Source organism: Orcinus orca, chromosome 3 (genome assembly GCF_937001465.1).
Source record: "Orcinus orca chromosome 3, mOrcOrc1.1, whole genome shotgun sequence".
Taxonomy (NCBI): domain Eukaryota; kingdom Metazoa; phylum Chordata; class Mammalia; order Artiodactyla; family Delphinidae; genus Orcinus; species Orcinus orca.
The window spans coordinates 16118112-16145011 of NC_064561.1; the positions used below are offsets into that span (position 1 = coordinate 16118112).

Here is a 26900-nt window from a genome sequence, read left to right on the forward strand (position 1 = left end):
CCAAGTCCCCCACCCCCAGGTCCCCCAACGCTCCCACCCGCTTGCTCCCACCTGGCTAGCCGCCCAACGCCGGCCCCGCCGTCTTGCCCCAGGCCACCAACGCTCTGTCTTGGCTCCACCCCCACAGCCGCCCTGGGGCTCGTTCCCTTCCCCCGGCCCCCGCCACGCTCCCGCCCCTTCCGGCCGCCCCGGTTCCCACCCGCCCCCTCGCGTGCCTCCCTTCCCACGCGCGAGGCGCGCCCTGAGACCCGAGTGGCCGGGCAGCAACGAGGCTGGGCGGGGCGCTGGCTCGGGTTTCGGCCCGCCCCCGGCGCCGGCGTGACCCCTCCCCGGGCGCGGGCGGGGCCGGGCCAGCTGGCCGGCGCCCCGCCCCCGGCCTGGCGCTCCGGGCGCTATAAGAGGGCGGCGGCTGCGGCGCGGCCAGCGCGGGGCCGGGAGCGAGATGGTCAGCCGCCGCGGCGCGGCAAGATGCTGGATGGGCCCCTGCTGGCGCGCTGGCTGGCCGCGGCCTTCGCGCTGACGCTGCTGCTCGCCGCGCTGCGCCCCTCGGCCGCCTACTTCGGGTAGGTGCCTCGGCAGCCCGGCGGGCGGGGCGGGCGGGCCGTGCCCGAGGCCGGCGCGGGCGCGAGGGCGGGGGCGACCCAGGTGCGCGGGGCGCGGTGCCCGGGCTAGCGAGGGCCCCCGGGTTGCCTGGAGCTGTTTGTTTGCGGAGCCCGCGTCGCTGGGTCCGCGAGTCGGTGTCCCCGTGGCGCGGAGCGCGGAGAGGGGCCGGCGTACCCGACGGGCTGGCGTGAGGCCCCGGTCCTCCGTGACCCCGGAGCCGTAGTCGCTGCGGCCGCTCCCGCGGCCGTGCGTGAGGCTCCCTGGAGCTCCGGGACCAAGCTCTGGTTATCGGCTCCCTTAGGCCAGGATTTCTTGCCAAACGTCTGGAGCCTCCCTGGCCCCTGCACACCCACCCCCCCTTGCAGTTTCCCCCTCCTTTCTCTCCTCGAGAAGTTAATTTAACAACAACAAAAAAATACGTACAAAATCCAGATGTTCCTTGCTCTGAGCCCCAAAGGGAAAAAAAAACTCCAGACTGGAGGAATTTTATTTTTCTTGCGCTTTGCTTCTGACGTTCGCTCGGGCCCCGGCCCGCGGGAGCGCGTCTGTGGGACCTCTCCGGTGCGCAGGGCCCAGCCCAGCCGTGAATGCTGCCTCCCGCCGCCTCCAGGGTCGCTGTCCTGCGCGCTTCTCCGCAGCAGCAGTTAGTGTGGTTTGGGCTCGTCTCTCTCCGACGTTCCTTCCTGCCCTTCCTCGTTCCTCGCTCCCAGATCTGGGATGTCCAGACGGGCGAGCTTTGGGGACCCTCGCTGTACTCTGCAGATGGGCACACCGGGGTCTGGGTGGCATCGTGTGGGCAGCCCTCCGGATCTCCCCAGTCTCCCCGCCTCCTTACCCCGTGCCACTCCTGGAGCCGAGGCCACCCTCGCGTCCTGCCCAGTCCCTGTCCTGCGTGCCCTGCGGCCGTTCCCGGGCTGCCGCCCTCCACCCGTCGTCACCTGTTCCCTCTCCCCTGGACCAGGCGCCGGCGCGCAGCGTCCTGGCCGGCAGAGGGCCCCGTTGGTCCAGAAATGTGGCACTGCCAGGGCGGGGAGAGGCCGACTGGGCGAGAAGCCCTGCAGGTGTATCCTGTTCTCAAAGAAAATAAAATATTTTCATGGGAAACTTTCCCTTTGTGTTTTTCTCCCCCCTCCCCCTTCTCCTGTTCTTTTTTCCTGGGTTGTCTTCCAGGGTCAGCTCCCTGTCTCCTTACCCTGGAGACCCCACCCCGCAGCCAGAGCTGTGGCTGTGGGTTTGGCCCGCCTGGGGCCCAGGCTGTGCAGAGGCTGGCACGCCCCTGCATGCCATCTGTGCAGCCTTTGCCTCACCCTCTCGGGCAGAGGGAGGGTCAGAGGCTGGCTGTCTGGCTGCAGGTCCACGGTGAGTCACGATGGCCTGTCAGCCAGCTGTGCCTTCTCGCTGTCCGGGCTCAGCCATGGGTCTGCTCACCAGGCTTCAGACACACCCTAGGCTTGTCTGCGCCACGCTGTGCTCTGCTTGGAGTCTCCCTGCTGCTGGCCTTTTCTCTCTGGGAAGATCAGACCCACAGGGTGGCGTTCAGGGTCCTGGCTCCTGCCCTCCATCCCAACCCCTGTAGCATCCCTCTTTTTCTCCGTGTTTTCTCTGCACTTTGTTACCTTCAGGGAAGTGTGGCCAGTGGCTGTGTGGCAAGTCAGGAGGGCTTGGAGCCCCTGTGGCTTCTCCAGCTAGCCCTTCTGGCCCTGCTCTTTAATCCCAAAGGCCCCCTCAAATGAGGCTTCCCAAGTCCTGCCCCGTGGGTAGCATAGAAAGCAGTTCTGCTGCCTCTGCTGGGGGTACACCCCACTTCCCCCCTCCCCCTGCCACCAGACAAGAGAGACAAGACTCAGCTTGGTGGATGGAGGTCCTGGAGGATGGCAGGCTCTGTGCCAGCCCCACAGGCAGAGAAGGTAAGGGACCTGGTGCTGGAGTCCACTCAGGATAGCACCAGGCATGGAGGCCCAGCCTCTGGCTAGCAGTGACTGGCTGAGCCTGGGTCTGGGGCCCTTTCTCCGGGCTTAATAAAGGGGCAGGAGCCAGAGGGGAGGGGGAGGAGGAGATGGCCCAAGGCAGGCAGGGCCAGGCAGGGCTGGGCCAGAGCCAGGGGGCCTCTCTGTGCCTTGTGCTGGGGCTTCCCTCCCCACCCCAAGTACAGAGGGAACAGGGGGAAGGAGCTGGGATCCAGCCCTCCTCTCCCTTCCCCCACTCTGAAAGCTCTGCCTGGCACAGAGGCTCACAGGCAGGGCAGCTCCAGTTACAGCCCAGAAACCCAGAGAGGCTGGCCTGGGGGAGGATCACGTGGGTGGTGGGAGCCCTCCCCGCCCCGCCCCCCCACCCCCCCAGGCTGCAACCCAACCCGCCCTGCTCCTGCTGTCCTGCTCAGCCTCTGGCCACCAGGCAGGGCCCTCCAGGTCACCTGCCTGCCATGGAAAAGGGGCTCTCCTCTCTTCCTCCCTGGCCTGACCATTCTTTTTGGTGTGATTAGCAGGTGGTGTTTCCATCTGGTTCTCCTGGGGCTACAGAGATGTCTGTGCTCTGGGGGCCTAGACAGCTGGCCTGATGCTCTCTTGGAAGGAAGTGGAGCCTGGCTCTAAGGAGGAAAAGACTGTCCCAAGGTCTTGTGGCAAGTTTGAGATACAAACTTGGACACCCCTCCCTGCTGCCAACCAACAAGCCCCCTGCCCCACCCCATAGATCTGGGTGGGCTCTCCCATACTTTGCTCCTCTCTTGGCGTTATCCTCAGGTGAGAATATAGAGCTAAAGGGTGGGCCTTGTGTGCTGAAACCTGCTCAGGAAGGGATGCTCCAGGCCCTGGGGCAAGCCACCCTTGTGCTCCCCTGAGCCTGGAGCCAGGGGCTGGATCTGGGGATGTGGGGGATCTGTGCTTGCCAGAGCAGGGTCTGGGCTCCCCAGCACCTTGCTGCCTCTTTCTTAGAGGTCCCGTGTGTGTGCTGAGCCAGCCCCCTGCAGAGGCCCCTGGGGAAACTGCTAGACAGGCATCCAGGGGCTGCACAGGCCAGCGGAGGCCTGAGGCTTCCAACGTGATTAGTCTTCTATAGAAGTAAGAAGGGGCACGGTGAGCCCTGAGGCTCTTTCGTGGTGTTGGCTTCAGCACTCCACATTATACAGGAAGCATTTGCAGGGTGATGTGGGGGAGTGGGGCACTGCTGTGAGGTCTGGGCTCATCCCAACTCTCTGGTCCAAGTAGCCTGGAGGCCTGCATGGAAGAGGCAGCACCAGGCGTGACACTAAGGGCTTCCCTAGCCCATGAGGGGTGCTGGGAGCCAGTTTGAAAGGCAGCTGAGGTGCTCTGGACCATTGCACATGGGGGAGGGCAATTGGCCTTAGGGCCAAAGGTCTTTTTGTTATTGAAACGTAACTCACATCCTGTAAATTTACTTAGTTGAAGTATACAGTTCAGTGGTTTTTAATACACCCACAAGGCTGTGCAGCCAGCACCGCTATCTAATTCCAGAACATTTTCATCACCCCAGAAACCTCATATCCCGTCTCCCCCTCCCCCAGCCCCTGGCAACCACTAATCCACTTTCTGTTTCTGTGGATTTGCCTATTCTGGACATTTCATATAAATGGAATCATACCATATGTGGCCTTTCGCGTCTGGCTCTTTTCACCGAGCATACTGTTTCCACGATTTATTCACCTTTGTAGCAAGAATCAGTACATCATTCCTTTTTGTGACTAAATAATATTTGACTAGCTGGACATAGGGCAGTTTTCTTCCACCTATTCATCTGTTGATAGACGCTTGGGTAGTTTCAACCTTTTGGCTATCGTGGATAATGCTCCTGTGAAAATTGGTGTACACGTTTTTTTTGGCTGTATGTTTTTAGTTTTTCTCGGTACATACCTAGAAGTAGAATTGTTGGATCATATAGTAATGCTACGTTTAACCTTTTGAGAAGCCACCAAACTGTTTTCCACAGCATCATTTTACATTCCCATCAGTAATGCACGAGGGTTCCAATTTCTCCATTCCTCACCAATGCTTGTTAATTCTCTGATTTTAAAGAAAACATATTTTTTTGTTTGTTTTTAAATTCTGGCCACCCTGGTCGATTTGAGGTGGTGTCTCATTGTAGTTTTGATTTACATTTCCCTGATGACTAGTGATGTTGAGCATCTTTTCATGTGCACAGTGGCTATTTATAATGTTTTATTTTGGGGAAATGTCTATTCAGTTTCTTTACCTACTTTTTGGCTCAGTTGTTTGTCTTTCTGTTGAGTTGTAAGAGCTCTTTAAATGTTCTAGATCTATTCTTGGACTGAGGAAAACCTGTTTTCTTGACCTGTGAGCTGGCATGCTCTCACCCCTTCATACAGGGGCTGCACCCATGGGTCTTCACAACAGATCTTCCCCCTGCTTGGCCCCCAGTGGACTATGTGGGGGGCCAGGGCGCAGGTGGCTGTTCATTTGCTGGAGCCTGGTCTGGGGTTGGGGCTAGCTGGGGGCCCTGGCACTGTGCTCGAGGTCTGCCCCAGAGGGGCTGCTGTCATTGGGGTGAGGGAGGGCTCTGAGTGCGGGTCAGGGAGGGTCGACTGCCCAGTGCCAGGAGGTGAGGGCATCTCCTCTGCTTCTCTGAATACTGAGCCTGGGGCTCAGCTGGCAGTCCTGTGTGGCCACGTGCCTGCTGGCTGCTTGGAGGAGGGGCTCCCAGCTGGTCCCTAGAGTAGGAAGAAGGAGGGAAGATTTCCTGGGCAGCAGGAGCGAGCCTAATGGTAGAGTGGTAGAATGACAAGGCTGTACGGTGAGCCTGTGAGTGGGCAAGGGGTAAGATGGAGCCCTGCTGAGAGAACGATACAGCTCTGACAGGGGCTGGGCGGGCTTGTGTATGGGGCTGAGGGCTGGGGCTCACCTGTAGGGGAAAGGCTGGGGAGACCCAGAGTCCACTGGGGCTAGGGAGGGGCTGACAGAGGGAGAGGTGTCCCAGGGGATTCCCCGGCCAGGGGTGGTGGTGCTGTGAGCTAAGCAGGCAGGAGCGTGGGGAGTCACGTGGGTTTGGGCAACAGGGCAGGTGCTACCCATGGAGACCCACCTCTGGACAGACATGCCCGAAACAGTCCTGCAAGGCCTCAGGTCTGGTGTTTGAGGGAGAGGCCATGGAGAGCAGTGTGCTTCAGAGGGTCAGGAGAGGGTAGGCCTGCACTGGCAGCTGAGGTGGGGGAGGGCCCAGGCGATGGGGCCCTATCCACAGTGTCCAGGGCAGCTGAGGGGCTGGCAGGGAGATTGCTGAGGCCCCTTGGAAGCCCTATGGGTGAGACCTCAGAACAGCAGGTGACAAGGGATGCAGGGCAGGGGCAGCAGGCTGAGGGAAGGTGCCTGGGGATGTGGGGAGGGCTTCAGGTCAGGGAAGGGAGCTCCAGGGACAGGAGAGGATAGAGGGGTGGGTGTGGAGGGGCCTGGGCTTCCTGCCTGCAAAGGAGGGGGGATTCTTCTTAGACTATGGTCCAGGACCTCTGTGGCCAGTAGAGGGACCTAGGTGTTCCAGGTTCCCAGCCTATGGGTCCAGGGCAGACATGGGGAGGCAGAGGGGATCCCTTGGGGAGCTCACTGCCCCTTGCATCTCTCGTCTCCAGAGTCCCTCCTGCCTCCCCCCTTCTCCTGGCCAGTCTTCTCTGGGGGGCTGTGGACTCCCAAACCGTTGGCCCCTGCCTGGCCTATTGTCCCCTTCCATAGGCTCCTGGGGGGGCCCTGCCCTGGCCCCCTAATACAGAGACCAGATAGAGGCAGGTGGGAGCATCAGGCCAGGACTGGGCCTCTGGGCTGGGAATCTCGTGCACACAGGCTGTGGAGTCCGGTGGCCTCTTGGTGGGGTCTGAGGTGAGGAGGAAGCCGCCGCCATCTGGCTCCCCTCAGCTGTGTGAGCAGATGTTCTGCCACAGCCGGCGGCCGTCTGGACGGGAGGACAGCTGGCCTAATCTCACCCCCGTCCTTGCCACTGTGGTCCAGGACCTGACTCCAGAGCCATGGGCACTAGCATGATCCTGCCCAGGCTCTCAGGGTGGCCCCAGACTGAGGGTGGCGCCCACCACCCACCCCAGGGGCCTTGTGATATAGAGGACAATAGAAGTGTGTGGGTATTTTTTCTCCTGGAAAAGAATGCACACACACGATTCCTCCCGGGGGGCTGTGGGCCCTGAATTCGGGGAGGAGCGATGAGCTGATAAGGGGCCTGGCTTGGCTTTCCTGGCTGTAGAAAAATGACACCTGTCAGCAGGGCCGGCACTCAGCCCCCTTAATCCCAGCCTGGGGGGCACCCGGCTCCCTTTGTGTATTGTCCCAGAGGTGGGGGTGCCCCTGCAGTGCCCACCCTGGCTCAGCAGACTGCAGGAGGTTTCAGAGGAGGCGCAGTTGTCTGGGAAGTGGGTGAGGCCAGGTCCCTGCTTGAAGGTCAGCCTCTGGTGGGTGGGGAGCAGGGCCACTGTCCTCATGGGGCTACCCATCCTCCTGCATCTGCCTCAGCTGTTGCCTCTTCCAGGAAGCCAGAGCATAGCCCAGAAGTATCACTCCTTACCTGTAGCTCACCTCTGGGGAAGCCAGGAGGTTCCCTTGTGGTGTCTCCTCCAAACTGCGCTGGGCTGACTCTTCCGAGGCCTGTGAGGGGGCCCCTCCGCTTCCTGGCTCTGCACCCAGGAGCCTGGTGTGGGGTCTGAGGTGCTCGTTCACCAGGTGGCCCAGCCCCCTGCTCACCCCTGGCCCTAACCTCCACCACGCTGCACCCACACTTGCTGACTGGGCCATTACACCTTCCAGCGCAGGGATGGTGGGCCAGGTGCAGCAGACACAAGACAATGGGGCCTAGATGTTGGACAGAGGCTTTGCGGGCGTTTTTGCTGTGTGCCATGCTGAGGGGAGAGGGCTCTGCTGGAGCTCCCAGGGTGGGAGGTGGGGGTTGAGGACCCCACTGAGCGAGGGTCGGGGAGGTGGGAGCAGGTGGCTGCCCACGGTGCATAGCAGGTCTGAGCAGGCCTCTGGAGTGGGGCTTGGTAGCATGGGCTGGACGATGACCAGCCTGTTTTCCTGCAGGGACTAATCATTAACGGACATCTGTGGGCTGGTCCAGGGTCTCCAGAGGAGGGCAGCCCCACTCAGGACAGTATCAACCTGGGTGGTGTGCTGGCCATCTGGCTCTGTGACCTGCGGGCACAGCCCGCCATGCTCCCCTGCTCCTCCCAGTGAGGTTCCTGGCTGGCCTGGTGCCCCTAGCCACAGGAGGAAACCCGGCCGCCCAGCTGGCAGGCCCTGCACCTCGAGACCGGCAGCCGGACGAGGGAATGGAAAAAGGCAAGCCTCAAGCTGCGTTTGTTTTTCTTAGCGATACCTGAGGTAGACGTGGCCAGGGAAGTGGTCTGGCCCGAGAGTAGAGGCTGCCAGGGGCTCCCAGACCAGAGCACACCAGACCTGGCTCCCTCTTGGACAGAGGGAGCAGCAGTGGCTGCCTCAGGCCACCCCAGGGTGGGGTGTTGATTGAGGCTGTCCCAGTGTTCCCCATCTGTGTCTGGCATGGTGCTAGGCCCCTGGGAGGCCAGCTCCTGGAAGGAAACCAGATATCAAAGTGATGCTGGTAGTGGCGGCGGTGGTGGTGGGGTCCGGTGGCTCTCCGAGCACCTGCCCTGCATCTTGCCTGTCCTTTGTGGCAGCCCCGTCGTGGGTCCACAGCCATCTCTGAGGCCTGGGGGTGTGGTGACCAGGGCACAGAGGTGGCCTGGTCACTCTGGTTCCTCCATGAAGCCACTGCAGCCCGTCTTCTCCTTGCGGCAGTCAGTGAATCTGGGGGTCCAGTGCAGCCTCAGCCACCTTCCTGGGGGCTTTCGGCATGCCACTGTCCAATCTGGGCTCCATCGACCTGCTCTGGGAAGGGGGCAGTTGGCTGGTGGCCCTCAGAGTCTGGGGGTCCCACGAGTTCTGCTCGCTTCAGGGGCCTCGTGTGGATGAGGACCTTTCTGTTAGGCTTGGGGGTGCCAGGCCTGGTGGGCAGTGCTGTGGGTCCCAGTGTAGTGGAGTTTGCTGAGTCCTGTGTCTGCCAGCTGACCCCCAGGGTGGCCAGGCCTTAGCTAGGCAATTCCCTGGACAGTGATGGATCTGCGGACTGACCAAGAGCTCTTCGTGCCCTGGAATCTTCGGGCCCCATGAGGTGGGGAAGTCGGGGCCTGGCAGTTCTCACAGCTGATGGAGGTGACAGCTGTCACAGACACAAGGTCTCTGCCACAGTGTGACCTGTATGCGGGGAGCTGCCCTCCCGCCCTGCTCAGCCCCATCCCTTGGCCCTCACCTCCTCCTTGGCACGGCAGGGCACCAAGTGATGGTGGAGCTCTCGGGGAGCCCCAGGCTCTGGTGGCGTCTATGCCCACCCCACACCCGCCTGCTTGGGTGGGAGGCTGCAGGCCACTGGAGGTTGGAGGGTTAATCTCAGAACCAGTTCTCAGCACTGGAATTTGTTTTGAATTTGATTCACACAGAAATTAAACGCCGTCTGGTGGGGCTGAGGTTTCCTTGGCAGGGCGCTGTGGCTTCTGGAACTCCGGCCTCTTCTCCTTCCGCCCAGCCCAGGGTCTCAGCTCCCCATGCCCGGGGAGCTGGGTTTGCGGGCAGGGTGGACCTTGTGGTGGCTGGGCCTGTAGGCAGGAGGAAGGGCAATCGAAATCTGTTCCCCTACCCCCAACTGTGAGTGAGAAGGGGTGAGGTGTTCTAGGGGCTGAGTGATGTGGGACAAGGATGGCTCCAGTACCAGCGTGGGCCAAACCTGCACCCACCCTCTTCCGACAATGCCCGTCCCGCTACCTGGCTGTCCTTGGGGCAGATGTGAGGATGTGTGACTGGCTGGGTGCTCAGAGGGGCTGCGCTAGTAGTCCCCAAGCAGTCAGGCATGACAGCCTCAGGCCTGGTCCACAGAGGGGGTTGGGCATCCCCGGACTTGGCTCTGTCTGTCCTAGGTTCTTTCCTGCTGCCCCAGGGCTGGAGTGTGCTCTCTGCAGAGCTCGTCAGCGGGGTGAGCCGTCAGCAACGTGGGACCTAATCCAGGATGATCTGGTCTCAAGATCCTTACCTTGATTACTTCTGCAAAGAGCCTTATTCCAAAGAAGGTACATTCTGAGGTTCCAGGTGGCTGTGAATTTGGGGACCTTTATCCTGTGCTTCAGATTATTCCTGCAAACAGTTTCTCAAATACGGCGACCAGCATATGGTCAGAGATAGCTTGGTGTGCAGGGAAATGCAGCCAAAGGACTTGCAGAAATGATGGCAGCAGACCAGTAAACAGAGCATCCCACACTGAATAAAACAACTCTCACTGTGCTTGCAGGAGCAAGATAAGCTTGGGATATCTGTAAGGAATGAGAAGCCACAAAAACTGACCCAGCAAGTTTGGAAAAACCAAATAGAACTGGGAAAAATTTTAAGTAGTAGACTGATTTGAAAGCAGATTATAAACAGTTGAAGAGAATTAGCAAACTGTAAGATGGGTCAAGAGAAATTACACAGAGTGTGGCATGGGAAGGCAGATACACAGAAAGCAGAGAGGGTGAGAAACCTGGGGACACAGTGAGGAGGTCCCACATGCTCCACCAGAGGCCCAGAGGTAGAAGAGAAGAGAAACTGATGGGGTGATACATGGAGAGAATGGCTGAGAGTTTTTCTGAAACTGATCAGAACAATCAAGAAGATTCAAGAGGCCCAGTGTCTTTCTAAGCAGGAAAAAAAAAAAAAAAGCTCATGCCAGAACATGACAGATTGCAACTGCAAAACACCAAAGCAATCCCAAAAAACAAAATACAGATTACCTTCCAAGGATTGTCAGGCTGACAGCTAAGTTCAGAACTGAGAGCAAAGCCAGGAGGTGGTGGGACCATCCCCTTGGTGCATGAAAAGAAAATAACTGCCAGCCAAGAACTCTACGCTCGGTGAAGATTACTGTAAAATGAGGGTGAAATAAAGACATTTTCAGACAAATTGAGAGTTGCTCTGGAGGAAATGTTGACGCCGCAGCTTAGGCATGGGAAATGGCCCTGCTGTGTTCCAGACACAAAAAGGAGTGAACAGCAAGGAGAAGGTCACAGGGAAGGAGGGATAAGGGAGCATTGAACAACTTCCTGTTGGGTCCTAAATGTAGAACTAAAATACACAACAGCATATAATTCCAGGGAGTCAGCAAGGTTGTGTTCTCAGGCCTCATATTACTGAGAAGGGGGTGGTATTGACCAACATTGAACATGGGTAACTTATAGACTCATGTTGTAATTTTGAGGGTAACCATGAAAATAATGGAAATATATGACTTCAAATTAACAAAAGGAAAAGGAGAATAATGAAAATAACCCAAAAGAAGGCAGGAGAGGAGAAAAGAAAAAGAAGAGGCATGGCCAGCAGAAAGGATAAACTGAGACCCCAGGACCCCAGTGGATGAAATGTTCCAGGCATAAGGCTGAGGTGATTGGGGTTGTGGTCATGTCCTGAGTCTAATTATAGGCTCTGGGTGAGAGACACACGATGTAAGGATAGAGAACATAAGAGGATGGAGAGAGAACACACCAGCTCAATGGGCCATAAGGTAAAGAGGGAAATGAGAGTAGAGAGAGACTCAGACTCAGCACAGTGATCTGAGCTGTGACTGTTTTAGTCAGTGACCTGGGGCTGTGTCAGGCTCAGTCTGGTGCCCTGAGGCTGCAGCTTCGGAGAGGCTGAAGCAGCCACAGTGGTAGCTTAAATGCATATTTTAGAAGTGGAGAGACACTTGAAAGCACTCAGCAAGTGTCCATCACAAAAGTGAGGAAGAGAAGTAAGGTAAACCGAAAGAAAGTAGAAGTAGTGCAGAAATCAACAAAAAAAGGTGCATTAGAGATGAACAGATCCCTCTCTGGGAAGGTCTTAGAAACACCTGAGGAGACTAACCCAGTGAAGAGGAGGCTCAGAGTGCTAGTGTCCAGCTACGGGGAACATCATCACAGATTCTGCAAACAAAAACAAGGGAATGTAATGAACAGTTCCATGCTGATAAATCTGCAAATTTAGAGGAAATGGAGAAAACCAAAAAAGTAACAGAAACAGATTCAAGATATAGAAATACTGACTAACACTATAGTAAGCAAAGAAATTGGGTCATTGGGAATGTAAAGTGGTATAGTCACTGTTGCAAACAATCTGACAGTTCCTCAAACAATTAAATATGGAATTCCTCTATGACCTAGCAGTTCCACTCCTGGGTTTATACCCATGAGAAATGAAAACATATGTTCACAAAAATATGTGTACATGAGTGGTCATAGTGGCATTATGAACAATAGCTGAAGAGTGAACAACTCAGGGACTTCCCTGGCAGTCCAGTGGTTAAGACTCTGCGCTCCCAATGCCAAGGGTACGGGTTCCATCCCTGGTCAGAGAACTAAGATCCCTCATGCCGCAGGACGCGGCCGAAAAATAAATTAAATCAGTAAAATAAATAAAAAGACTGAACAGCTCAAACGTCCATCACCTGAGGAGTAGAAAAATAGCATGTGGTATATCCATACAAGGGGATATTATTACATGCTACCACACGGAGGGACCTTGAAAACATTGTGCTAAGTGAAAGAAGCCAGTCAGAAAAGGCCACACGTTGTTTGATTCCTTTTATAGGAAATGTCCAGATCAGGCAGACCCACAGAGGCAGAAGGTAGATTAGTGGTTGCCAGGAGTTGGGGGAGGGGAATAGGGAGGTAATAGCTAAAGAGTACGCTAAGTAGTTTCTTTTTGCAGTGATGAAAATATCCTAAAATTGACTGTGGTGGTGTTTGCATATATCTGCAAATATACTACAAAATGCTGAATTATATACTTTAAATGGGCAAAGTTTATGGTAAGTGAATTATATCTTGATATATAAAGGTGTTCTAAAAGAAAAGAAAAAGAAATTGGACCAGAAAAGAAATGTTTCCACCAAGAAAAGGTCAGCCTGCATGGCTTCATGGCAAGTTCCACCAAACAGTCAAGAAGACACGATTCTAATCTGACACAACTCTTCTAGGAAATTAAAAAAAAAAAAAAAAAAAAAAACACTCCTGCTAAGGCACTGAAACTCAGCAGGAAGAGCATGGGAGAAGAAAATTACAAGCACGGATGCAAACATCCTAGACAAAACATCATCAAGTTACATCAGCAAAACAGAGAAAGGATAAAACCCATCGTGGCCAACTGGGTTTATTCCAGGAATGCTTAATGTCTAACATTAGAAAAATCAATTAGTGAAATTCCTCAATTTAGCAGATTAAAGGAGAAAAATCACACATCAAAAGATGCAGGGATGACATTTGATAAAGTTCAACATCCATTTGTGATTTTAAAAACATTCATAGCAAACTAAAAGCAGAAGGGAACTTCTTTAACTTGATACAGGGTGTCCAGAAAAACACACAGCAAACCTCATGCTTAACGGTGAAATGGCAAAAGCTTCCCTTTTAAAACCAAGAGTCAGACAGGGATGCCTGTCGTCACCGTTGTCTAAATCTGGGTGATGCCAATTGTCTTAACAGACCCTCAAGCATGATGGGAGTCGTTTCTCTCATGTAGCAATCACGTTCTGGCTCTGTGAGTGCATTGACTCCTGGTCTCTCACCTTGTAGTGCCAGTCTTTAGGGCACCCTTGCGTCTGGAGGGGTGGGTCTGGGTAGCAGAGATGAGCAAGGATGAGGGTCCCCACTTTCTGGTGGTGGTGCCCACAGTTCTCTCCTTCACTTCATGGCCACACATGCTCTGTGCTGGCTGGTGGCTGTGGAGCTGGGGGTCAGGAGGCTGGGTCCCAGAGGGTAGCTGGCAGATTCTGCACGATTATGCTGATGGCCCTAGCCAGTGTAGCAAGGCAGGAAGAACCGCATAGTAAGAAAATAGACTGGTGTCTCTGCAGACTGCATGATTGTACACAGAGCATCTGAAAATCATCAGAGATGAATTACAACACATAGCAAGGTCACCAAATACTAAATCAGCATAGGGTCAGTTGGACTTTTGTAGGTCAGCAACAGAGGGAAGACTGACTTTATAAAATTATTTTATTTTTATACACTATCACTCTGGAACACAGACTGACTCTAATACAGGCCAGCCCTGTGGGAGGCTGTAAGACTTCAGACTTCAGTGGGGGAACGTGTAAGACTTCAGAGAGAGGCAGGAAGGAATCCTGAGTAAATGGAGAGAGATGCTGTTCTCACCAATGGAGAGATTCAAAATTACACACACAGGGGACTTCCCTGGTGGCGCAGTGGTTAAGCATCTGCCTACCAATGCAGGGGTCACGGGTTCGATCCCTGGTCCGGGAAGATCCCACATGCTGCAGAGCAACTAAGCCTGTGCACCACAACTACTGAGCCCACGCGCCTAGAGCCCGTGCTCTGCAACAAGAGAAGCCATCACAATGAGAAGCCCGTGCACTGCAACGAAGAGTAGCCCCGCTCGCCACAATTAGAGAAAGCCCGCACACTGCAAAGAAGACCCAATGCAGCCAAAAATATATAAATAAATTTATTTTAAAAAATTGCACAGAGCAGTCATGACCACCCCAGCAAACCCTGTCACGTGTGTGCAAATGCAGAGCCAACGTGTGCCCTTGGAATCTGTTGGAAGGAGCTCCTGACGGAATCCCAGTAAAACGTCAGGAGCTCGTGACACTAGCCCAGGGTGGAGCCTGGAAATGAGCCACATGTGAGGCTGCTGTGACATCACAGAGCAGCGAGGAGATGGAACCTTTGGGATCCTGAGGGAGGGATGCTGGCCCCACCATACTTCATGGGCAGATGTTGGTGTCAGCTGGATGGAGAGCTGGATGTGCACAGCAAGATGGGGAAGCTTTTGGAAGATGTTTAGGAGATTGTTTATGACATTAGTGGTGGCAGTTGAGAGTGCCTGGGCACAAGGCTGTTTCTTGAGCTGGGTGAGAGCTGTGTTTCCCAGTTGTGCTGCTCACTTCCATGTGTGTATTATATCTTTTGAAGATACCTGAGTGTTGTAAAGTACCAGACCAACATTTAGGTCTCGTTTCTTCCCAGGAAATGGGTCCAGCGCTGGGAGAGGACAGCCAGGTGGAGCAAGGGCAGCCAACCTGGACTCAAGTCCTCCATGGGCTTCCTGGGCAGGCTTATGTGCCCATCGACCCGCCTGTCTCAGACCAGATGCCCACAGAGAGGGAGGGGCAGCTGTGTTGAGCACAGTGGCAGGTGCACTGGTGTGGGCAGCTGGGTGGTTGGAGGGTCTGTGCTGTGCCGGGTGGCCTGGGCGCTTTCTGGGCTGGAAGGCGCAGCCCCTGGAGATAGGCTGTGTGGGCAGAGGCTCATTGCTCCAGGCTGGCATACAGGGCTGAGAGCCTGTGAGGGACTTCTCCATGCCACTGGCTGTATGTTGAACTTTGTCATTTTGAATGGGCCACAAGTGCATGGGACAACGTGTGAGTGGCTCACACGCCATAAGGGAGAAGAACGTGTTTCCTCTGCCCCAGGCTGCCTTTATCCTGGGTTGCCCCGTGCACCCACAGGTGTGCACGCAGGTACTCTGCAGAGGTAGGCCTGTGCCTTGCACTGAGTGTACACAGCAGGTGGGCTGCGGCATTTCTGAGGCCTGCTGAATACTGGAGTGGATGGAGCCCATTTATTCAGCCAATCTCCAGTCTTTTTGAATACCAAACAGTGCTTCCAGTGTTTTTGCACGACAGCATTGCATTGGGTAACATGTGAGTGACATACACTTGTACGTTTTTTCTTGCTGCTGACATTAAATTTTTTTTTTTTGCTTATATGTTTTAAGATAACATATCTGTAGTCTGTATTTCTAGAAAGAGAATTGGTGGGTGAATTTTTATAGATATGTCAGTCCAGAATTCCAGCCAAGGAGGAACACCTCCTTCCCTGTGTCCTTGACAATAATCCTATCAGACATTGATTTGTACTCCTCTGATGAATGAAAAATAACCTATCAATATAGTTTTTTGTTTTTGTTTTTGCTGTACACGGGCCTCTCACTGTTGTGGCCTCTCCCATTGCGGAGCACAGGCTCCGGACGCACAGGCTTAGCAGCCATGGCTCACAGGCCCAGCCGCTCCACGGCATGTGGGGTCTTCCCGGACCGGGGCACGAACCCGTGTCCCCTGCATCGGCAGGCGGACTCTCAACCACTGCGCCACCAGGGAAGCCCTCAATATAGTTTTATTTTGCATTTTTTTGAGTGAAATGCAAATAAGTTTTTAACAGCCAGCTATATTCCCTTCCCTTGAACTGTATGTTCATATCCTGTATCCAATTAACAGTTGATTCCTTTGTTATTGATCTAGAGGAAAAGATACGCCTGTGTCCACATATGTACATGCAACACATGCACATGTGCCCATATGCACATGCCCACACACAAGCAAAGAAACTTGGTCCTTGGCCTGGGATCTGAATTGCAGCATTTCCTCTGTTGGTCTTGGGGTTCTATGCTACTTTTTGCTGTGCAGAGATTCTTGTACATTTAGATAGTCTAATTTATTAAATTTTAAAGGCATTTTGGATTCTGAGTCACTCTGACAAAAGCCTCCCTGATTCTAAGAATGTTTTATGAACCTCTCATCTTTCCTCCAGCACTTCTGTGGGTTCCTCGTTGTGTTGTCGTTTCTGCCTCTTGTCCCTGGGACCTTCTCCACTGAGCCCGGACCCACCTGATGGCCACCCTCTTCCCTGTACCCCATGCATTGTCTCACCCCTGCACCTCCGTGAGGGTTTGTCCTCTGTTGCTGCACCCCGGGCCATAAGTTCACAGGCTGGCTGCACTGAGTCCACACTGACTGTTAAGGGGGCCTGGGCAGGGGCCAGCTGGGCCCCCATAAAAGGGAGGTGGGGATGTGCCATCTTGGGATGAGGGACGCCGGGGGGTAGAGCAGTGCTGCCCCCTTGGGTTTCAGCCTCATGCCTACCATGGGAGCTGGGTGATGGCTCAGGGGAAAGGCCTGGCCCTTGGGCCTCAGGCCTCAGCCATGTGGCCACACGATTTTCAGATGGCCATTCCTGGACTTGAGCTGACTCTTCCTCAACATCCTTCTGCCCAGAACAGATGTAGACCCCACCTGGCCTCAGGAGAGTGTCAGCTTGCCTGTGGCTGTGTTTATGGAGCTGCCTCTGATACCCTGGTGGACATGCTGAGGCCAGGTGGGAGTGAAACTACCTGTAGCTATGTAGACTGGCCCTGGGTGTGGGGGACCCCTGAGTTAGCTCCTCATGTGCAGTGTGGACACAGGCTGGCACCAGGTGGGGGGGGCCCTGTCCTCAGTGCCCATGTGCAGAATTTGGACACAGGCACCCCCAATGCCTCCTGGAAGACTGGAAGGCAGCATCACCTGCCATTTGTCTCCCTCTCCTCGTCCGTTTCCAGCCTGGCCCCAGGTCCCCCCAGGATGGCCTTACAGTAGGGGTCTTCTTGGATGCCGGAATGTTTTGGCAGCGGTGGGAGCTTGGTTAATCTGAATCCTGCCTGGGGGATGTGCTGGTTGGAGGCTACAGTGCTTTAGCCATGTGGCACGCAGTTCTGGGCACAGCTGTTGACATTCCTGTCTGGGGACAAGTCTCCACTGTGTGAGCTGTCTTTGTGTGAGGAGTATGGCTCTTCCGGCCTCCAGCCCAGGGTCCTCGGGCCCCTGCCTGCTCACCCTGCCCCAGTGCAGCAGCTGTCCTCAGGCAGGGGCCTGGAAGTCCACAAAACTGCCCCCTGACGTCAGCCTCTGCCACATCCCCATGTCCTTAGGCATGAAGTCCTAATGCTAGATAAGGGGTGCAGGTAACTGGGGCTGCCGTGTGCTGCTACCCCTCCAATGCATCGTCCCAGCTCCAAGCTCACGTGTCTTCTCCCCGAAGGTCTTACTGCCTCTGCATCCCCACTGCTCAGTGGCCCACAAAGGATCTGTCCGTGTCTCAGGGACCTTTGGAGCTTCTCCTCTAGCCAGCACCCATGCTGGCCTCCCACAGCACACCCAGGGGCCTCCTGATTCAGAGTGTTGCTTACGGAGAGGGGCACGGGTCTTTCAGCAACGTCTGCACAGACTTGAGCTGGCAGGGATGCCTCTGTGGGCTCTGCTCACCCACGCCCTTGGTCTCAGGGTTGGGAGCAGTTGCCACCTCTGCTCTCCCACAGCTCACCGGTACACTAGCTCTGAGCACTGTGGAGAGCAGGGCCAAGGCCTGGGGTGGGTCTTCTCAGGGTGCCCACCATGGCCTCACTCATGCTGCACCTAAGTGTGCAGAGGTGGGGGGTAGTGGTCCTTTCTGCTCTGCACCCCTAGGCCTGACCAGTCAGCTCTGGTGTTCCGGTAGCCTCCTTGCCCAATGCTGCCTGGGCCTCCTGTCAGCCTGGTTCCCAAGCCTCAGCATCCTGCTTTGCTGTTCTCAGGGAGCTGATCAGCAAGGGTGAGACAGGGGCAACTCCTTCAGGGACCGGGATCCAGAGGCCTCAGGGTAGGGCCGATTCTGCTTTGCACGGGCCCCACCCTTACCAGGGTGGATATGCAGCGACTCCCCTCTCCACTAGGCAGGGCAGGGCATGCTGGGGGGTGTGTGCATGCAGCTACAAAATGTGGTACCCGAGGTTGTCCCCAGGGGAACCTCAACCTGCAGCATTACTGCTGGAGTCTGTTAGAGGGTGGGGTTCTAGAAGGCCCTGCCCACATCCCTTCCCCTGCAGAAAGCTGCAGCTCTCCTTGTCAGCCCAGTGGCCACCGTACCCCTGAGGGGGCTTTGGAAGGACAGCAAGAAATGGGATGGGGCATGGTGTGGGGCTCCAGTATCTGTGAACTCCTGATACCCCTGGTTCCTGGGGTTGGCTGAGGTGAGAGGTGGGGGCTGGGGCTTGTTTCTAGTGGTGGGCTCTGAGCCCCATTCACGTCCAGGTGGGCACCTCTCCCTCCTGAGGGCTGAAGGTCTGGGTGGGGCTGGGCCTGGACGTTCCTGGAGCCCAGATGTGCAGTTGTCTGTCTGGGGACACTGAGGCCCATGGTTCTGAGCACAGAGCAGGCAGAAGGCCAGAGCCAGTCAGTCCCTGGATGGAGCAGCTGGTAAGGAGTTAGGGCAGGCAGGCCAGACAGAGGAAGACGGACCCAGGCCAGGGCCTTGGCTCAGCCAAGAGAAGGGGTGGAGTTGCACAAGGACCAGGAGCCCACTTCCCGGGTGGCACCTGGGTCCTGGGACGAGAGGCCCCTTCTGGTGCACATATTCCAGGAGACCCCATTGGAACCATGGGGGCCATCTGCACAGGCTGCAGGACAGGGAGTGAGCCAGGGCCATCCTCAAGGGACCACAGGGCCGTGGGGGGCACCCCTAGCTGGGGATGGCAGAGTGTGGGGGTCCTAGAGCAAGCTGGGTAAGCAGACATGGGAGTGGGTCGGGGAGGGTACAGTAGATGTACGTCTCATGCGGCCTGAGGCAACTGTGCCCGCTCCCTGCCTTGGTTGTCTGCCCTTGGCCAATACCCTGGGCTGGGCAGTCTTCCCAGGTGTGTGTGTATGAGTTTCTAGCTGTGTGTTCCTTCCCCTGTCATCAGACCTGGGCAGTGAGGCTGGTGTCAGCTGGGGTGTGACTCCCTGAAGGGACTTGTTGGGGAGTGGTCAGCATCCGTGTGGATACCTGAGTTATGCTCACTGGGCAGCCAGTGTGAGAACCCAGGGCGTGCAGGGGGCCAGGCAGGGGTCCACAAGCAGTTGGCAGGGCAGGGCGTGAGTGGATATGGGGGCAAGCGGGTGTAGAGAGGATGCCTGGTGGGCAAGGGTCCCACGGCCTTCTCACCACCCCTCCGCTGCCAGGTTCTCTGTGGCCTTTCTATACCGTCCCTGGGCCTGCTGCCCCTTCTGTCCCCCAGGTGGGCCCACTGGGGCTCCTATCCAGTTGCCACCATGCTTTCCGGCCGAGCAGGTTCTTCTGCTGCCCCAGCATCTGCAGCCCTCGCCCAGCGCCCACCTTCTGCCTCTGGGGCAGGGCTCACTCTGGCCTCTCTGTGCCCAGGCTGACGGGCAGTGAGCCCCTGACCATCCTCCCGCTGACCCTGGAGCCGGAAGCAGCTGCCCAGGCACACTACAAGGCCTGCGACCGGCTGAAGCTGGAGCGCAAGCAGCGGCGCATGTGCCGCCGGGACCCCGGTGTGGCTGAGACGCTGGTGGAAGCGGTCAGCATGAGTGCTCTCGAGTGCCAGTACCAGTTCCGGTTTGAGCGCTGGAACTGTACGTTGGAGGGTCGCTACCGGGCCAGTCTGCTCAAGCGAGGTGAGTGTGCTGGGACACTGGGCCGGAGCAGGGAGGCAGGACCTCCTGGCCCTGGTGTGCGCCCCTAGTGCAGCACCTCAGCTGAGTTCCAGGTGACTGGGTGGTGGGTGGGATCTGACCCCCCCAATCCCCCCTTCCCCTGCCTCCTGCCCTCTCCCCCATGCCCGGTCCCTTCTCACACCTGCATGAAACAGTTGCTGGTGGCACAAGGCACATGTGGTCAGCTGTGACAAGGCCTGAGGCAGCTCTGATGGCTCTTGCCACATGGCAGTGGCTGAGGCCCGGTGCCTGGGCACAGGAGCAGGGGTCCAGCTGGTGCCCCAGCCCAGAGCACGGAGCCTCCTCTCTTGTGTCTCCTTCTGCATGAGGGTGCCGAGGGGGGCTCTCATCTGAGTCTCTCAACAGCGTTGTTTTAAAAACTAGGGGACACGGGGGAAGGGTAAGCTGGGACGAAGTGAGAGAGTGGCATGAACATATATACACTACTAAATGTAAAATAGATAGCTAGTGGGAAGCAGCCGCATAGCACAGGGAGATCAGCTCGGTGGTTTGTGACCACCTAGAGGGGTGGGATAGGGAGGGTGGGAGGGAGGGAGATGCAAGAGGGAGGAGATATGGGGATATATGTATATGTATAGCTGATTCCCTTTGTTATAAAGCAGAAACTAACACACCATTGTAAAGCAATTATACTCCAATAAAGATGTTAAAAAAAAAACAAAACTAGGGACCTGAGGCCCAGGGCATGGCAAGGCTCACAGAGGGCCCTGGCCAGTCTAGTAGGTTGGAGACCCAGATGGATAGGGTCTCCGATTGCTGGGCACACCTGTGGCCCAGTACACTCTGGGTTCTCTCCTGCCCCTGACCAGTCCTATGTCTAGGGCACGAGGGAGCACCTCCTGTCCCCAGGTGCACATGGCAGCCCAGGCAGGTACGCCCCTCCCTGCATGGAACACACCAGGAAGGATCCTTCCCGCAGACCCTGCTCTATACGGAATGTGTGCCTGGGGATGCCATGATTTGGCTGCACCTGAGGGAGACGGGGGCCGCTGTGGCCTGCTGACCTGCCCCTGCCCCCACCACCCCAGGCTTCAAGGAGACAGCCTTCCTTTACGCCATCTCCTCTGCTGGCCTGACGCATGCACTGGCCAAGGCATGCAGTGCAGGCCGCATGGAGCGCTGCACTTGTGATGAGGCCCCTGACTTGGAGAACCGAGAGGCCTGGCAGTGGGGTGGCTGCGGGGACAATCTCAAGTACAGCAGCAAGTTCGTCAAGGAGTTCCTGGGTCGGCGGTCTAGCAAGGATCTGCGAGCCCGTGTGGATTTCCACAACAACCTCGTGGGTGTGAAGGCAAGCGGGGTGGGGTGCGGAGTGGGAAACGGTGCAGGGTGGGGGGCGCACAGGGCACAGGGCAGGGCATGGGGTGGGTGTGGGGTTGCAGGTGGCGTGAGTTGGGGAGCAGGGCGGGAAAGTGCAGAGGGGTGGGCAGGGTGCATATGTGTTTAAGGGCTGGGGTGCAGGGGCTGAGGGAGGGGCATTGGTGGTGGAGAGGGCTGGGAGGAGGTGAAGTCGGCTGCCTCTGGGGCTCTGTTCCAGCCACTGGTGACAGCCAGGGCCTCCAGTCCTTCTGCTTATAAGGCTCATTACTTACCAGATGGGCAGGGATACTAGTTGTCATGGTGGGGAACTCCATGGAGGGGTGCCCCGTGGTCTCCCATGGTTGGGTGGAACCAGAAGGCCTACTTGCTGCTGGCTGGTGAACAGGCAGGTGGGTCCTGGCTGGTCAAGGCCACAGGGAGGGTCTCCCTGCTGGGCACCATCTAACCAGGAAGACAATGGACTGGTCCCTACCCGCCAGGGCTGAGGGGTGGGTGGTCCTGTCACCAGGGACCTAGGTGGACAGCAAACGGGTAAGTATGTGGTCCAGGGGTCCCGGGGAAAAGCTGGGGGTGTGGCTGGCTCAAGCTGGGGAGGCGGCTGCTACCTCAGGGACCCTGTCTGTGGCCAGGACTGTTCCGAGGAAACTTGAAACAAAAGACTCAAGGTGAAAAGGACTGTTTCAGCTCTCTTGCTGGGCCCTTCTGGGAGCTGCTGGCTGCAGGCATGGCTGGACCTGGGGGGACCTGGCTCCGCAGCCACTCTCTACCCACCCGCCAGCCCCTTGGCTCCACGCCGCTGGAGGAGGCATCGGGTCCCACCACCTTCACTGTGGACAGAACACCCCACCCTCTTAGTCCCTGCACAGGCTGGCCAGTCAAACGCCTCCCAAGGCCCAGCCTGAGCTGGGGGATAGTCAGGGGCTGGGAGGGGGAGCTGCGTGCTTGCTGGGCAGCCCTTGCGATATGGAGCCCCAGCCTAGGGGCTGGAGGGGGGCGTGAGGTAATTAATGCCAGCCTCACTCTGAGCCCCTCTTTATTGAGAAGCCAGAGTTCTGAGGTGTGGGCTTATTAAAGAATCAATTTCCCCTTATTCCACAGGAGCTCTGCCTCTCCTTCCACCCTCTGGGGAGGGGTGCAGGCTGATTAAATCCCCCATGGGAGGCCCTTTCTTTTCCTCTGCACTCGCTCTTTTGTAAGCTATTAATGAAAAGTCAGAATATGAAAGTGCTCCATTAGCTCCACTGGTCCTGGGTAAGCCTCGTTTTAATTAAATTTGTCCGGGTTTCTCAGCAAAGTATCATTAAATGTGACTCTTCTGTTGCCTGGCTGGAGGGCAGCTATGTTTCTTAATCCCCCTTGAGCCGACTCTCCCTGGGGGCAGTGTGGGAGCTCAGGCCTGGCTTGGGGCCCACTGGGAGAGGGACCTCCCCTTCCCCTGCCGTTCTTCTTCCCCGTGTCCCTCTAGGGACCCCAGTGTGGAAAGTCAGGCAGGAGGCCCCGTGGGACAGCTGGGCTGACTCCACGGCTTTGCAGGTTGGACCCAAGTCCTGGGAGGGGAAGGGCCCAGCCTGGGTCTTGGGCAGCTTCCCAGATCCCAAGCGGAGTGTGGGTGCTGGGCCATGCCTGCTCCTGCCTGCATGTGTGCGGTGGGTGCAGCCCCCTCCCATCTGGACCTCTCTGGAGGCTTTCTCCCACTTTCCAAGTAGCAGGGTGGGGGATGGTGCCTGCACATGCAGTAGCATCTGATCCCTGTGCTCAGGCAGGGGCATGGCCAGTTCTGTCCACTAGGCAAGCTAACTTGCTTGTCCTTACTTTTTCAAGGAGCAGACTGCTGAGGACAGACTGTGTGGTCCTGGGGGGTGCTGACAGGGGGGCTAGTGGGGAGGTGTGCCCTGCCTTGCAGAGGGCAGCCTGGGATGCAGGGATGGGAAGGGAGGACCATGATGGTGCAGGAGGTGGGTTCAGGGTGCTGCAGTGGCCTCTCTGAAGGTGTGGTGCTGGCTATGGGGTTTCTGTCCTGGGTGGTTCATGACTTGGAGAGGGAGGGACATGTGTGGGTACCAGGGGGCCTGGGTGATGAGCAGTGGTGACCCCCTTTGCCTGGGCCTGGGTCTGGGGCGCCATGAGATCTGGCCCTGGGGTGAATGGCAGTTCCAGCCCCTCTGAGGGTTGTCCTTGGGGACTGGTCTCCAGTCTGCTCAGAGTGGCCCTTATGCCCACCTCCCTCCCAGGTGATCAAGGCTGGGGTGGAGACCACATGCAAGTGCCACGGCGTGTCAGGCTCGTGCACCGTGCGGACGTGCTGGCGGCAGCTGGCGCCTTTCCATGAGGTGGGCAAGCGCCTGAAGCACAAGTACGAGACAGCGCTCAAGGTGGGCAGCACCACCAATGAGGCCACCGGCGAGGCCGGCGCCATCTCACCACCGCGGGGCCGGGCCACAGGGACGGGTGGTGGCGACCCACTGCCCCGCACTCCGGAGCTAGTGCACCTGGACGACTCACCCAGCTTCTGCCTGGCCGGCCGCTTCTCCCCAGGCACTGCCGGCCGCAGGTGCCACCGTGAGAAGAACTGCGAGAGTATCTGCTGTGGGCGTGGTCACAACACACAGAGTCGGGTGGTGACCCGGCCTTGCCAGTGCCAGGTGCGCTGGTGCTGCTATGTGGAGTGCAGGCAGTGCACCCAGCGCGAGGAAGTCTACACCTGCAAGGGCTGAGCCCCTGTGCCTGGCCAGGCTGCTGCAGGGGTGCAGGCAGTGTGTGCAATGTGAGCGGTGTACACCTGCAGGGGCTGAGCCCCTGGGCCTGGCCAGGCTGTTGCAGGGGTACAGGTGGTGTGTGCCATGTGAGGGGTCTAGACCTGCAGGGGCTGAGTCCTTGACCCGGGCGCCCCCAGTATACTTGGTTACAAGGCAGGGGCAGAGGCCAGGGAGTTGGCTGGGTTGGCCATCTCTGCCCTTTTATCTCCCCATCTCAAAGGCCTAGTCTGACCTCTGCATCCCCTCTGTTTGTCCCTCCCCATGACCTGAGAGCTTTGCACAGATGCTTTCCAAGCTGTGTCCCCCTGAGTCACCAGGTGGCCCTCCTGCGCTGGGTGCCCTCTGAGGAGCAGTGGGCACACCTTCGTGACCACACGGCCTCTGTGTGAGCTGCCTGTGGCCTGTCCTGCACCAGCACTGGCTTAGAGTCAAACCACTAGGGTAGAGAGCAGATGCCTGGCTGCCCAGGTGCGGGGTTTCTACTGCCGGCCCCCTCTGACATCGAGTACTTCTCTTTGGAGTGATATCAGTGACTTTTAAGTTATTTTTATTTAACTAATATATAATTATTATTTTCTCCATCCCTGCAGTCTCCTAGGCTGTGGCTCCTCCCCCTCTCAGCAGAGCCTCGCCTGGAGGGGCCCCTTTCTCCCTCCCCTCCACGCCCCCTCCTAAACTGTTCGCCTGATCTGCTTTGTCGTTTGAAACCACTAAATCCAGAGAGACATGCTGTCGTTGTTTTTGAAGAAGTAAAGCAGGCTGTGTCTGGCCACCACCCTCAGGGTTTCTGGAAGCCAGGTCCCATGGTCCAGGCCGGCTACCCATAGCAAGGCTGACCTGGGAAGTGGACGGGCCCTGCTCTGCACCCTGTGGGCACGTGGCTCCACACTCTAGCCTCCTCAATGCAGATTCTGGGGCTGGGGGTGGCAGAAGGTGGCCTGTTCTCCCCCAGAGGTGGGCATGGGCAGAGGGGCAGGGCCAGCCCCTTGGAGGTTCATTTCATGAGGAAGGCACAGCTTGCTCTCTGTCACTGTGGGGGAGGCAGGGCGGGGACAGACATGGGTGGAGAGAGTCTAGGTTAGGATGTGGCAAATGGAAGGCCGTTCTCCTTGGCCATGCTGTTGATTTTGCAGGGAAGGGAAAAGGATGGCCAGCGCTGACCTGATTTGGTTTGAGGGTGTGTGCACACATGTGTGCATGTGTGTATGCATGCGTGAGTGTGTGGTGTGTGTGCATGAGCATGTTTGATTGTGTGCATGCATGAGTGTACATGTGTGTGAGTATGTGATGTGTGTATGCATAAGTGCATGTGCGTGAGCACGTATATTATCTGCATGTGGTGTGTGTTCACGCATGAGAATGAGCACATCTGCGCATGGGTGTGCATGTACGTACACGGATGCATGTATGCGTGTGACCATGTGCACATGTTTGTGCATGTGTGGTGTCTGTGCTTTGCGTGTGCATGTGTGAGCATACGTGTGTGCGTGCACGCATGTGCGTAAGCATGTCTGCATGTGTGTGGTGTGTGTGATCATGCACACTGTGTTGGGTTGTGGTCAGTGGTTGGTTGGGGTGTGGCCTCTGCCCTGTGCCCTTCCTAAGTGTGGAGCTCTACTTCCCATGTTGGTGGGGCCTCCAGCCCTGGGCCCATCCTGCTCAGCTCTATGACTGTGCCCCGAGGGTGTGCACTGGGGTTTGGGCAAGCGCAGAGCTGGGTGGCAGCGTGGACACGGGAACTACTGAGTGAAGGGATTCCTCGGAGTCCAGGGGGGCTTCAGGAACCCTGGGGACTGTTTTTAAAAGAAAACCTATTTATGTGGATGTGGGTCTCTTTGTCCCTGTTTTATAGTGTAAATAGTAAAGTTTATTCTCCTGTGGTTCAGAGAACAGCCCCATGAATAAGTGCATGCTGACAGAGTGGTGCAGCCAAGGCACGTCCCCTGGGAGGGGACAGTGGACGATGTGGGTCTGCCCCTCAGTCTCCTTCACGCCTGGCTGGAGAGGGTGAGGATAGGCTGGGGTGCATCCCAGTTGTCCCCAAGCATTCCCACCTGCACGCAGACCTGGCCATGCTTCTATGACAAGACTGTAGCTCGGTCACTACTGGGTCTGGAAAGGCGGCAAGTCAGAGGAAGGATTTTTTTTAATCAAATACCACATTTAGCTCTATGTCATAAATATTAAGAAAAGTATTTTTTTAAACAAGGCAGATTGAAAACGTCTGCTGGCTGGTTTGTTTATACATAAATATATATCAAAATGTCTTGCTAAGCAAAGAAACAACTCCCGCTGACGGAGCCTCTCATTAACATGCTTCTCTCTGTGCAGCAGAGGATCTCTAAAAGAAAACATGTTCTGTGGCGGGGTCCAGATCCCCCGACCCCCCCAGGGCCGCAGGGGCAGAGCCATGCTGAGGGCCAGGCGGGTCCCGGCCACCTGCTCTCTTCTCAGCATGCACAGACGTGACTCCGAGCTTGGTTAGGCCAGGTCCAGGCGGGCGGGAGGAGAGGGGCATTCACACACGAGAGAAGTCTTGTGTGAGCCTGTTGATTTCTCTACCTCATCTGTATAGCGAGTAGGTGTGTACTCGAGTGACTTGGAGAATGTATTTATTTAATGGCCTTGTGTAACAGAACAGAAACAAATGGAAACACTAAATAAATGTATTTTTAAATTATAGCCTCATCTCATTGGCTGCCTTCAGAGGGGTTCCAGTGGTCCTGGGGAGAAGGGCCTGTGTGAGGAGGAGGCCTGAGGGAGGAGGGCCCAGGGAGATGAGAGGGTTTACAGGCCTCTCACAGACCAAGTCCAGCCCAGCCCTCCCCAGAGGCGGGAGGGGTGGTAGTTCCCTGTTAGCACCTGGAGATGCAGCAGCTCTCACGTGCAGGGACCATATCCCAGGTC

At 56.8% G+C, this 26900-nt stretch overlaps 1 protein-coding gene across 2 annotated transcripts; it reads left to right on the forward strand.

Annotated features, from left to right (window-relative positions):
* The first annotated feature begins 238 nt into the window (after nucleotides 1-238).
* WNT9A (Wnt family member 9A) lies at nucleotides 239-26675 on the forward strand. Of its 2 annotated transcripts, none has more exons than XM_004284036.3 (4): nucleotides 239-563; nucleotides 19601-19857; nucleotides 20946-21208; nucleotides 23469-26675. In XM_004284036.3, exons 1-4 carry the CDS (start codon nucleotides 469-471, stop codon nucleotides 23949-23951), a joined length of 1098 nt encoding a protein of 365 aa, XP_004284084.1. In that variant the 5' UTR covers nucleotides 239-468; the 3' UTR covers nucleotides 23952-26675. The 2 variants fall into 2 exon arrangements, with proteins under 2 accessions (XP_004284084.1, XP_033269337.1); XM_033413446.2 differs by having other exon boundaries at nucleotides 431-563; nucleotides 9557-19857.
* Nucleotides 26676-26900: the final 225 nt, after the last annotated feature.